The sequence below is a fragment of the Rhipicephalus microplus genome, chromosome 7, assembly GCF_043290135.1.
Source record: "Rhipicephalus microplus isolate Deutch F79 chromosome 7, USDA_Rmic, whole genome shotgun sequence".
NCBI classification, from domain to species: domain Eukaryota; kingdom Metazoa; phylum Arthropoda; class Arachnida; order Ixodida; family Ixodidae; genus Rhipicephalus; species Rhipicephalus microplus.
In genome coordinates, this window is record NC_134706.1 from 133,640,242 (window position 1) to 133,654,091 (window position 13,850).

Genomic DNA, 13,850 nt, shown 5'->3' on the forward strand with positions numbered 1-13,850 from the left:
ATGAAACGAACGCACAAGTATACACAATACGAGCGCGAACAACTGTCACAATTCTTACTTAACCGTATGTGAACAGCGTGCTCCTTCCGTAAACGTGGCTATAGCGCGGCAGCGAGCGAAGTGACCGTGGTTCTCATCTGAATCACGAGTCTTATAAGCCCGCGCGCAGTCCAAGAGACCATGCCCCGTGTAGGCGCGCGCTCAAAGATACGCGAGAGGCGCCCAACGCGAGGCCGTTGCGACATCTCACGACTGATGACGAAAACATGGTGAAGTTGAAAAGCTCTGAGGACCGCCAACGGTATATGATGTATAAAAATAGGTTACCGTTAATGAACTTAGCAAGGTACGTTCTGTGGCACAGCGGCTAGCGGCTAGTGCCGCGCGCTTGAATGTGAGAGGTCCCTGCTTCGACGCCCTGCTATGGAACTCTTTTTTTCGTTTTGTATTTTGCAATCTCTTTGCATATATTTTACTACGTCATATCCGTGACGGAAATACGTCGCCGGACCCGTGGTGGACCCCGGCATAAAACAATGACGTGTTAAAGAACCTCCCCTCCCCACAGAAAAAAAAAGCGGTGTGAATTTTGTGAAGAAGCCCTAAAGAAGCGGAAACATATCTTTTTTTTTCATTTTCGAAAAGATTTTAATTGCAATAAAATATCACTTCGACACGATGGGAAGATTTGAAAATCACGTAATTATTTTGCATGGCTAAAATATACACAACTAATAATAAAAGCACCCAGTTACTTTTCAACATAGTGTCCAGCGTAGTCCCCGTTCTGTTGTGCATGATTAACGTTACCTGTTGATTAAGCCGACGTATGTTTGACTTCAAGCTCTAAGTCAGCGACAAACGCGTGCGTATAGTCAATGTCAAACGCGCTATTGATTAACGTGGTGAACACTGAACAAACTATATTAACTGGAATAACGTAAATAAGCCCGAAAATTGCGACAAAAGATTGAGGAATTCCACAAGTGGCTATAGGCGAAAAAAACAAGGCGAAATCCGCTCAATATAAGCTGAACTGACAAGTCTGCGTTGACTGCGCACGAAACATTGAGAGCGTGGGGAACGTTCACTTGCTCAAATGATTCAAGCAATGCGCTCGGCGTTTACGAGAGCAAATTGCACTATGAGCAAACGTGTAACACCTCTTGTTTAAGAGCACAAAGGCGACGTCTGTAAATGTCCGTCACGCACCTAAAAGCCGCGTCGCTTTGGAGCTTACAGCTCGTTATCCAGTGTAACACTTGTAGGGCCAGCATAGTAGAACTACTTGACGGGTCATTCTTTGGAATTGTCAGCTTTGCCGGCTTCTATCTCTGCTCTGCTCTCAACCTAAGATCAGTATGACATTGAAGTGATGGGGATTAAGCACGTTTGTTTCAGGCATCCGCTTCGCAGCGGTCGTATGGCGTGCTTGAGAAACCAAGGGAGAACTTCATTGCACCATTTTATAGTTTTTAGAAATGTTAGTTAGGTCTTTCCGGAAGTGCGATGAATTGGAGTAGTTCGTGGTTGTTCGTGCTTTCTTCTCGAGTTATGTGCCTAAAGATAGTAGAACGGGAACAGCAATACGGTGACAAAAAAATTCCGCCATATCCACGAAGTGAATTATGATGAGTGGGCGAAGCTCCGGAGGTAAACCTGGTAAACCATGAATCCTCTGTACATTTTGCCCACTCGATTTTATTACATCGCTCCCCCTAGCGTACGTCGCCGCACTAAATCGAACGATTGCCTTCAACCAATGACACGCGCCATATGTGACATCATTCCTATTTTATAAGATCTCGCGTCTTTCATCAACTACAAGTACCGCTTTCTAGTTTATAACATCTTGCATCTTTTCATCATCAGCTACAAGTACCACCATCTAGTAAACACTACAAGAACTAAACGAGAGGTGGCTACATACAGGAGACGGTACCGCTATCTAGTGAACACTGCAAGAACTAAACTAGAGGTAGTTACATACAGGGGACGGTACCGCCATCTAGTGAACACTGCAAGAACTAAACTAGAGGTGGCTACATACAGGCTACAGGGGACGCACAGCCCACGCCCTAAGGAGCTTCGCCCCTAAAAAAAAAAAAAACGCACGTACCGGAATCGTAAGTACGGAGCTATATAGCATCTATGCATGGGGCTTGTTTGGTTTGAACACCTCCCGAGAAGCACTTTGAAACATACTCGCCGCTATAACCTGTTCTTTAGCGTTTAGCCAATCAACCGAGCAACCCCATCTGCGCAGGTGTGGAACGACTGGTGCGCCACCTGAAGAAGCATGACGTGCCCACGGCTATCGCGACCAGCTCGAAGCCGTTGTCGTTCGAACTGAAGACGTCGAAGCACCGCGACCTGGTCGCTTTCTTCCACCACGTCGTCATGTCCGGCGGCAACGCGGAGGTCAAGCATGGCAAGCCCCACCCGGACGTCTTCCTGGTGGCAGCGTCCAAGTTCGAAGAAAAGCCGCCCCCCGAAAAGGTGAGATCGACTGTTTGTCCAGATGCGAAGAACCCTGTAGGGACTCGTGTTGTCGGCGTTTACGCCATCGTGGTGTGTCTTGTAGTCGCGGTCTATCATCAAACGGCTACGCACCGCACAAAATTGCGTAAATCTGACTACACGCTACCGGTCAACTAAAAATGAAGAAGCAAGCGGTTTGCCCAACAGATAGCCGATGGCGTTAGTACTATAGCTGCGTCACCTTTCAGTACATGCCTTAGTAATTTGAAACTGTGCATGTAGGGTTCGAAGGATAAAAAGAGGCATGTCAAAGTAAGCTGCACTCCGACGAAGTTTCCCAACGTTAGTGGAGCGGGAACAGCCTTCCCTGCGTGTCCGGTTTCAGGCTCGGTGCAATTAGTCGAAGAAACCATCAAAGAATAATATCTCTCCGACAACACTACAAGCTTAGTTTCTCCTGGCTGGTTTTACATTAGTTCGGCTCAAAACACCCTTCCCTACGCGCTTCGCAGCTCTCCAGTTTTCTCCGCAAATTATGCCCAGACAGCCTAATCGTTCCTGCATCGTCGACAGATTTTGATATTGTATTTTTCTTTATATGTCAGAAAGATACACAAGCTATGCCAATACTCGAAAAACATCTGAATTCCTAGCCTTGTGCTACAGTATGAATCTGCACGGGACAATAGCATATGCAGTATAATGAAATTGACAATGAAGGCAAGGAAAGTATGGAGGACATTATTAGTAACCTTTCATTATAGCGTAAGTTAATTTCCTCCTCCTCTACTAGCTTCTACACTATAGCTAAGGAGAGATGATGTTTGAGGTTCGCAATGGGTCCCCTCGATGACTCGAGTGCACGGTGGCAGAGCGAAGGAAGAGCCATAGTCCGGTGAGGAGACGCTTTATTGCAGCCTCAGGCGTCTGCCCGAGTTCAAGCCCGAACCTCCGCTCTTCCATTTCAGATTCAAACATCCACTTTTCAACCCTCGGTTGAACAAAGGGTCTTCACACAAACCAATCACACGTTGGGACTCGCATCATCACAACCAATCGCAGAAACACTTTCATAACTGACACTACATTGGTAAGTATCACGTTATGAAGTATAGCACTAGATGGGATAGGTTTTCCGCGTTTCACACTTTCTCCCATGCCAGGCCATGTATCGGCCAACGTCTGTCGGTAGCCGTTCTCACGCTCGGGCTTTATCAACTTTTTCATTAACGTCGCTTCATAGAAGCTTCCGTAAGCGCGGAGATTACAACGTCTGGCCCTGTGCGCTGACCAGGTGTGCATGCGACAGCGAGGCGCCACGCCATCCTAACAACAGTCGGTAATGACGTACAGCGGCCGAGGATATGCTCGTCTTCATGCGGCAACCATAGTCAGCCTAGCGGTCGCGTCCCCGCGGCATCCTCAACCCACGTGGATGCCAACAATTTACTTAAACTCAGACAATGGCGCCTGGCCTGCTTCTTGCCAGACGCTCTTTCAAGTAAGCCTTCCCCTCCTAGTCCCGAATGGGGGTGACCTTGACGGCTCTGCTCGTGAACCGAGTGAACGAAGGGGTCTCCTTCATTTCCCGTGCGCAGGTCTCCCGCGTTCGCCTTCGCGGAACCGATCAGCTTCGTTAGTTGACGGGTCGAGGACTGGCTCACCGCTCTGAATTAGCCGCATTGATCTCGCTACACACAACACGCCGCTAAAGGTTACCTAACACTAACTGCGTAGTAATTGTGATATGAATGTAAATTATATATAGAGGAATGCCAACTTCGCACCACTGTAGGGACCAAACTTGCAACCTTCCATTGTGAAACCTACCAAGAACAGACCAGACCGAGAGACGTTGTTTATGGTGCATTCAGACGACGGACCGAATCCGGATTTGTCGTGGACGCGGACAGCTAATCCGCGGATGGTCCGCCTGCAGGCGCATCCACACGACGGACGGTGTTCTAGGGGAAAACAGCCGGATTACCCTCGACAGCAGATTCGGCGCTCACCTGCGCCCGCGAGCAGCAGACCGGTTTGAGAGTATTCAACATGGATGCCCGCAAGAAGCGAAGCTTGGCTGCGATGTCTGTCGTGTTGTGACAAATGAACGAGTAGTGTTATTCTTTCAGGAGAAAAGGGAGTTGCTAGCAGGATATTCTTTCAACTACATTATTCCCCACTTGTAGAACTTCTAAACGTGTCTCCCGCCTTTTTTTTTTAGAAGGAGCACGTCGCCGATTGCAGAAGTTGGAATATTTCACCACCATGACGGCTAAGAATCTCGCGTGTTAAGCGACGGTGGCGACATTTCCCAAACCACCAAAAGTGATTTCTGCATATTTAATCACCTGAAAACAAAGTGTCCGGAAACTAAGTAAACAATGCTCAAGCGTAGATGATGCCGACCAGTCATGCAGCTGTCCGCGAGCCATGGAGGACATGCCGCGAGCAGACGAAAAGTGTACTGGTTGCCACCGACCCCAAGCTATTCCGCTGAAGTACCGGCTCTCCCCCGCCAGAATCCCGATGTGAAAAACAGGTTGGGTTCATCCGTCCGCGAGCCGTGCGGACGAGTCGCGGACGAGGGGAATCGCTGATGTGAGGTCACGTGACGCGCCGTCCGTCCCGCCACATCGGGATTCAATCCGTCGTCTGAATGCACCATTACGAACTGGCTGCGCGATGAAACTTGCAACGTGTAAATATAAAAAGCAGTCAGCGTTTTTTGTTGAATCGAAAAATGCGTCTTCTAGCGTAAAGGGTGGTGTGTTACAGCACCTATATCAACGTCGTACAACACAAAAGTTCAATGAGCTCTCCCGCTGCCTCAGGCACATATATGTGTTGCACACTGCAGCTTGTGCGACTAATAATTTGCCATGAAGGAAAGAAGAGGAAGTTGTAAAGGAAAGCTTTCTTTGTTAGTCACAATAATAACGACAAATAACAGAGAATGATGCGAGGGAAAGTATATAGGATGCTAGTAGTAGTGATTGTAACCTAAATGTGAAGAAAGAAATGTGTACGAAAAGAGAACTTGCCACCGCCAGGATCCGAACCTGCGACCTTTCTTAACATTTACGTTGCTTTTACTGCTAACAACATAGTCTGTTGGCTCTCGTTATTAATTTGCCATGTATTTTGTTTTCCTTGCGTCTAGTATGAAAGCATTCGCATGAAAGAGATCACTAGCTAGCTTCAGTTGGCTGCGAACTCTTTAAACAGCTTTAGTCGTATACAGTTTTGCGTGAAGAGAGCGACTATGTGACATGAATAAAGTTGCGCAAGATGACTGGCAGGTGTTCCTAGGCAATACAACATACTCAATTAGATCGAGAGCATTTAATTAACATAATTCACCATTTTAAAAATACAGACTGAAACGTTTCAGCAATTTCTAGCGGCCAAAAGCAAAAAAAAAAGTTTTTTGTTTCTCCTTTTCAAAAATATCGGCAAAGTTTGAGATGCTGAGAAGAAGTCTCACGCATTATTAAAGTTGGATCGGCCTGTTGCATTACTTGTGTTCTCTCCATGGGCATAGCCAGGGGGGGGGGAGGGGGGTTAAACCTTCCTCTCGAAATTTTGAAGTTTGGCTTGCGTATACGTACACGTACACATGTAAACACACCAACGAACATGAACAAAGTGTGGTTAAAGCCCCCACCCCTCCCTTCGCGAAAAAGATTTCTAGCTACGCCCCTGGTTCTCTCCTTACCCCTGCTTGACTTTTTCTATACAAAAATGGACATTACAGGGCGAAATACTCGTCCTACGAATCAACACTTGAAACTTATCGCGAAGGACACGGAACATATGAGCCAAGGTGCGGGGAATAATATTGAAATATTAAGAAGGTAATGTTGGTTGAAAAAAAAAAACGAAGATATTTTATGCCTGCAGTCTCATCAACTTCACCCGGTCTGGTTGAATCAGGCCCGCAGCTAGACATTTCTTTCGGGGGGCATTTGTTGAAGCCCTCTTGAAAAACATGTATTTTCATTACCCCTACTTTATAAAATACCCCCTTGATCCTAAGTTCATGAGGAAAAAGGCCAGAGAACTCTCTCACCCCTCTTGTCTAGTGGCTTTGCGTTGAATGCATGTTTGCCAGTCCACGTGTGGCGACTGTCTGCCTGGCCCGCTATGATTACGTCGGCGCCAGCCAGGACGCCCGCTACGCTAACGAGGTCCGGGATATACTTATCTACCCAGTAGTGGCCAACCTTTACGAGCGCCTGAAGACCAAAAGCATACGTCGCCTGTCACCCTTGGATGAACAGAACGTGCGATAACTTCTGACCGCAGAGCTTGCCGACCGCGAACCTTCGCAGCTCCTTCGTCACATGCGCGCTCTCAGCGCTACACGGAAGTCCAAGATTCTTTCCTGCGATCACTCTGGCTTCGACGACTTCCACTACATGTCCAAGCAATTATGCAGGCTCAACGTACCTCTGAATGAACTTGATGAGATTGCTAATCACATCATCGAGGTCTTTCTGCAACAGTCGTCGCCCTTCACCCAGGTTGTCACCGTGCTGCTGAACACCACGGAGATTTCGCCCCGTATCGACGATATCAATTGACAACTGAGCTGCCTTCAGCAATGCGTTGGTGAGCACCTTCCGAAGCGCCAACAATACCAGTTGGAAAGCTGGGGCTGTAACACCCCCTCGTCGTTGCTGCCTGCTGAGAACGTCAGGTGTTACTACCATCAATGCTTCTGTGACAAAGCCCGACAATGTTGATCACCCTGCTCCGCCAACGAGAAATGCCAACGGCAGCTGGTGGTGGAGACGACCGCAAACTGCGAACCTTGAGGCCATCGTATCTTCGTCAACGACCAAATCACGAAACAGCGTTTTCTTGTCGATAGCGCTTTCAATACCTGCAGCTGCCCACTAGACCATATTCAAGGCCATCGCCCGCTGGCATCTTTCGAGCACAGCGCGGGGCACCGGTCCGCAATTACGACGTATGGCTCACGGTGCCTGCGCACCCAGCTCAGCAACCTACGCTGCGTCCTTCATTGAAATTTCGTAATCTCCGACGTCATCAACCCAATAATCGGCTCGGACGTTTTGGCACATTATAACCTCCTTCCAAATTGCCGCCACGATCGTCTCAACAACGTGACAACGGGACACTTTTTTCGCCAGGCCAGCGAAGGACTACTCAATAATCAGGCATCAAAGTGCTGTGTGTTGAAATAATTCGCTGTACCACGCCATTCTCACCGAATTGCCCGGTTCGACGCGTTCGTGTGGATTAACACGCAAAGGGCTGCACACCACCATGCTGTACTTTATACGGACCCCTCCAGGCTCCCGGGTTTTCTGCCGCGCCCGTCGCCTTGCCACAGAGAGCATGAGCATAGCCAAGGCTGAGTTCAAAGCCATGTTTAGAGAAAGCATGCATCACCCGTCGCTCCGACGGCCCATGGGCTTCGTTACTTCACCTAGTCTAGAAGACATATTGCTGGCAATTATGTGTGGTTACCGCACCCTAAACGCGCTCGCCATCCCTGACATGTACACCGTCCACAACATACAGGACTTCGACCATCGTATTCATGGCTGCCACGTGTTCTCCGTGTTAAACTAGGTGAAGGCTTACACACACATCAATCCGGACAACGTCCCGAAAACTGCAATAATTACTCCATTTGGCTTGTTAGAGTTTCCCTTGTTCGAGTTTTGTTTGATGGCCTGAGGAACGAACTGCAAACATTTCAGCGCTTCATTGACGAAGTCGTCCGCTGCTTTGACTTCTGCTTCGTCTAACTTGAGGACTTGTTGGTGACACGCGACGCCGAAGAGCACCACGGGCACCTTCGTCTGCTGCTTCAACGCCGCAACGACCGCGACCAACTCGTCAATGCGGACAAGAGCACGCTCGGGGTTTGTATGGTCTATTTCCTCGGCCATAAAATTTCGTCAGATGGAACTCGACCCTTGCCTGAATGCACCTTTGACTTGCAGAAGTACCCTCGACCCTCCACCGCTAAAGACCTTCACCGTTTTTTCGGCATGCTGACATTTCGTAAATGTTTTTTACCGCATGCCGCCTACTACCGGCACCCCTTTATGATGTCTTGGCTGCTCTGCGAAGAAACCAAGCCGTCACGTGGACACCGACTTTGGTGCGAATTTTCGAGGAATACAAGGCTGCTCTCTGCACCACCGCGCTCCTGTTCCATTGCATCTCTGACGCTCCTTGGGGACTCTTCACGGATGTCGCTGTTTTCTCTATCGGTTCCACCCTCATGCAACGCGTGGACTACACCTGGCACCTCTTGGCATCTTTTTCCAAGAAACTTTTAGCTCTGAAGTCGACCCTTCAAAGTTCCCCCCACAACCACGGCCGCTGCCCTGATGAGTTCGTTAACTTATTACAGAGAATTTCTGGTGATATACGAAGCAGTTCAACACTTCAGTTAAGTTTTTGAAGTGCAGCACTGCACTATTTATACCGACCACAACCATCTTACCTACGCTTCCTTTTAACGTCGTGACAAACTCCCGCCGGTTCAACAGAACCGGTTCTTGTTCATTGCCCAGTTTACCAACGACATCGACCATGTTAGCCAGAAAGACTATGTGGTCACCGCCGCACTTTCACCGGTGGCAGCTATCAGATTTTCGCAGATGACAGCCGAAGCCCTCACCGAGGCTCTAATAAGAGACGCTGAACTGCAGAAAACCACTGTCCACTGCGACATGTCGACAGGAAGAAGCAGGCCCTTCGTGCCACTGGCCCACTACCATGTTCTTTTCAACCAGCTCCACAGCCTCAGCCAGCTTGGCATACGTGCCTCTACACGCATTATGGCTGACCGCTGTCTGGTCCTCCATGCTGTGGTATTGCCCCATCTGGGCGCGCTTCTGCCTCCAATGCTGATGCGCTAACGTCCCTAGGGACGTCACGTCACCACTCGGAACGTTCCCTTAGCCCTCTAGTCGATTTGAGCACGTCAACCTCGACATTATAGGGTTAAATCCCCCGGCGGTAGCCTATCGGTACTGCCTCACCGCCATCGACCGGTACGCTTGATGGCCCGAGGCATGGCCCCTCAAGGGTATCAGCCTTCTTCACCGGCTGGATTCCTCGTTACACAAAGCGGACCACAAAGGAAACTTTTCTGCGTTGGGTGCCGTACTATTGTCGTCACTGTAGTAATAAGTTTTTGAGACTGGAAGTTTTGCTTATCATTAGTATACAGGTACTTCGACAAATAGTACACCATCACCTGCGAACAGTCTTATACCCCTGTCACAAGGCCACCACCAAGCTCCGTTGAACACCGTCAACGTAAATCTCCCCTAGAGGGTTCGACGGAGAAGGAGTTGCGGCAGTGTCACACGGCAATGACAAGGTTGTAACAGTTGCCGCGAGGGGGCTCAGCTGGCGCTGTTTGATTTTCAGAAAGAATTCTAATTTGATCCCTATTGATTTTTTTTGTGAATCCTCGTTATGCGGTTTTTACAAAAAAAGCACTATTAAGTAGGTGTGCGACTAACAAACTATTAAAAATAATTTCAAATAAAAATGCATTTGCTAAATATAGCAATGCTGCTAGTGACGCTGGCCACATTGTGCTTTTAGTTGTTCTGTTGCCTGTGTACATGCCCGGTACGTAAGTTATTATGCTTCCTTGCCTCGTGAGCGCCCATTTTGTGTTTTTCAGTTATGAGTGACACAGCGGACGACGTGAGGAAGTGGTGCGATATTGCGCTGGTAATGACGTTGATCGGCTGGCGCTGGCCGGCCCGACTCTCGAGGCATGGTGTGTAGGGCATCGGTGTTGAGAGTAAGTGAACTCTGGTGGACGTAAATATTGTAAACAAACGCGCGTTGTGAATCAGTACTACAACGAAAGAACGTTTAATATTGCTAAAATGTATTATTCTTTCACTGCGGCCACTTAGTGCTCAAAATTTTTCTCTGACCTCTAGACTGCTGAGGACGAGAGTACCTCGTTTCGCTGCGAAGGGAGATCGTTGAACGTCCTTTGCGAAATACTCCGTTCACCTTCGTTTGCGTAAAGGTGGCCGTGTGACACCAACCGCATCTTTGTTGTCGTAAAGACGAGGGAGTTAAACGGTCTTCACGGGTGCCCGTGTGACAGGGGTAATATTTCAGTGTCTGTTAATGTGCAAACAATCTGATTTACACAATGTTAATACTATAAAGGCCCCTGAAAACTACTCAGTGACACGCCTAATGTTACAGGCATGCTACATCATTCTGTTTTCACACAGTCAAGTGCTACATTAAACCTCACTTGAACGAACATTAAAAAACCAAAAAAGTTCGCTAAAATGAAAGCTTGAATAGCTGAAACAGCTATATAGTGCAACTTCTTATCAGTAGCCAAAAAGCGTCAGTTGATAAAATTCATGTGAACCCTTTTGTTTGCACTGCTGCTTATTTGAATGTCAATTTTTGGTAATTCAAGATGTTTTCTAGGATCTAGTAATATTTTGCTGCACTTGTGCACTTGGCACTGCAGTGCTCATGATTTGAGTCTCTGTGTCCAAGTTCTAATAGACCTGCCCCGGCACAACGCTCTGCTGCGCCAGTCTGCACAAATAGAAAGGTCGGTGTTGCTATGCACATGGTGTGTTCCAATGGTCACCGTAAACGGCTAAATATGCAGCCGAGTAGACGGCGGCCATATTGAGGCCCTTTCCAGTTTTCACGTAGCCGGTAAAATAGGCAGCTTTGAGATGGCGGCATCGTAGACAAAAACGGCCCAGGCTACTTAGCTGTCCAAACAAGATCGCAGCTCAGTGAATTCCTCGGATAGCTCAGATCGGGCTGGTACTATCGTCGGCGCGCAAGCAGACGCTTTTCCATTCTCTCATTGTGAGCTATTTTTCTGCTTTTATTGTGAGCTAAGTAAAAGAAATAACAGTTGCGTCTGATTTAGCTTTCTCTTCTCGACGCTAGGCGGTGTCACGTCCTCTAGACGTCTTCTAGACGCGTTCCATTACTTAAACAACGTGGGCTCAATACTGTTTTGTAAGCTGTCTGCGGAGACTGTCTACGACGCTGTTCAGAATCGGAACACATGCATAGTTTAACAGCTTACTTTGCACCTCCGTATTGTCTACTCTGGGGTAGAAGGGACAATATTAGCCATTGCACCCCCCCCCCCCCCACCCGAAATCAGAGGAGACCTGGCATAGATGCTCGTAGCCATGTGCGCCTACGCCACACCTTTCGTCCGTTTGTTTTTGTGCGTTGACGTACAAGTTTAATGCGTGCATATATGTACGTGTGCGCGTTTGTATGTGTGAGAGCGACTGGGTGAATAAAGATGGAAAGATTAATTACAGTGAAATTTAACGGCGTTTTATTTCAAATTCTCTGACCGCGAATTATAACCTTACCATTATAGCATTAGCCATTGACATTATTCACACAGCAAGTGGCCCTCATTGCTAGCCCAAACTAATTACTGGGTGGCTCTGTCAGTGGCCAAAACAAAACTCAGGATTAGCGAATTGTACTCATCGTAGTGAAAAAGTGGTGAAAATATGAGTAACTTGGTTTTTAGCTTTCGAAGTAAGCATTCAATTGGTAGGGAGATCACCGATTGCATGGTTGGCCTACTGTGCTCGGCCACAATCTCGGACATGGCGTCCGACAGCGATAGTAGTCACAGACGCGCAGCAACATTTATACATTGTGTCTCTACCCCTTGTGGCCAGTTATTGAACAGCATGTTAGTAGCGACAAAAACATAAGAGCTCAAAAGCACTAATAACACTTGGCAACAGTGGTTGTTTCAGAGAGCCTCTGCTAGCTCAGTATCTCGCAGAGGGAGCTAAGGTCGACCATTCAGAGAACTACGGCAGGCGTTGAAGAAAAGATGAGAGACTACGTTTATATCTTGAGTGAACTTCAGGCCTTCGTTTGAGACCTTTGCGTTTAGTTGCATTCTACTTGCTTTATTTTGTTTGCGATGTGTTAAGTGCCTCCGAATGATTGGAGGGACTTTCACCTAAGATGTTTTGACGTCTGCCTTTGTGGTCACAGGTCCTGGTGTTCGAAGACGCACCAAAGGGCGTCACTGCAGCCCTAGCCGCCGGTATGCAAGTCGTCCTGATCCCTGACCCTCGCATGGATGAAGAGAACCGGCGTCGGGCGACTCTCTGCATCGCCTCATTTCTGGACTTCAAGCCCGAGCAGTTCGGACTACCACCCTTCGAGGACCGGCCCAAGGATGGGCCCAAGGGTGGCCTCGAAGATAGGCTTGAGCTGAAGGTGGAGTGAGCCAGCAAGACGGCGAGCACGGGGCAATATGTGGGTGTCGCTTTCATGGACACCAGGTGCATTCCCGTCGAGGCCCCCAGGCGCGCCATAGAAGTTCTCTCCTTGTTCACACGAAAGATGTGTCCTGCTTGAACCCCCAAGGGTGGGAACTTCTGTTGCGATGTTTCCAGAGATTCGCCTCACTTCGCAGAATGAGCTGAACGTATTTTGACACTCACGCACAAGCTCTTTTACTTGTAATTTACGGTGTTTTTTACTTATTAACGTCGCAGGGACCTTTATGTTTTGTATAGATTCTGTATAAATTCAATAGGCGTGATGAACGGGGGGCCTCACTTATTTTCTTAGGTTCAGTTCCCACGAGAACATTCCGATATCTACCATATCTCTTTCTTGCGACACGTTTGTCTACCCCTTTTAGTGGGTACTATTGTTGTTTATTCCCAACCTTAGTCGAAGATGTATACCAAGGACCGATTGTGATGACAAGCGCGTGCTTACATACTCTGCTACTGTGTGACGCTGCGACCTGTTTGCCTTGCCTTGCTGAGAACCTCTCCTCTCTTCCAAGTGCCTCTAAGCATTATAGTTGACGCGTTTAACGTCCATTTGGCAGAGTTCTAATCTACTTTAGCAGCTTTAGACAATCCGCCTAAGCAGCTGGTTAACACCTGCGGGTGGATGTAGCGAGTGTTATTTGCGCGAGAGCGCTTTTGCAATAGTTCAATGAAGCAACCTAATAAACATACACGCGTTTTGGAAAGAAAAACGTCACTAGCACAATGTGTGTTGATGGGGCTTGTTATACTTATCTTAAACGTGTTTGTTAGGACGATTCCCGTACGCTAAGCAACACGTCGGCCAATTCTGGTCGCTAAACAACGCTTTGTCGTCGGTCTTGCGCTTAACTGAGCCGCTGTCAAGGCAATCGTTGCTAGAACATTCCCACTAGCAACTGTTGTTTCGTACGATGGTATATAGCCTTATATACTTTAAAAAGAAGGGGAGCAGCTCCCTGAAGGGTTTCACGTTATGTCCTTCTCTGTCGAGGCTTAGATAGTAGGCTAAGGTGACTGTTTTCACCTCTT

General features: G+C 48.0%; 1 protein-coding gene across 1 annotated transcript in view; it reads left to right on the forward strand.

Annotated features, from left to right (window-relative positions):
- LOC119180392 (pseudouridine-5'-phosphatase) overlaps window positions 1-13,531 on the forward strand; it is a 51,667-nt gene extending 38,136 nt beyond the window's left edge. Inside the window, exons 3-4 of the mRNA XM_037431583.2 lie at window positions 2,267-2,499; window positions 12,526-13,531. Of these exons, the coding sequence (XP_037287480.2) occupies window positions 2,267-2,499; window positions 12,526-12,762 (470 nt within the window). The 3' untranslated portion in view covers window positions 12,763-13,531. The remainder of the gene's footprint in view (window positions 1-2,266; window positions 2,500-12,525) is intronic.
- Window positions 13,532-13,850: the final 319 nt, after the last annotated feature.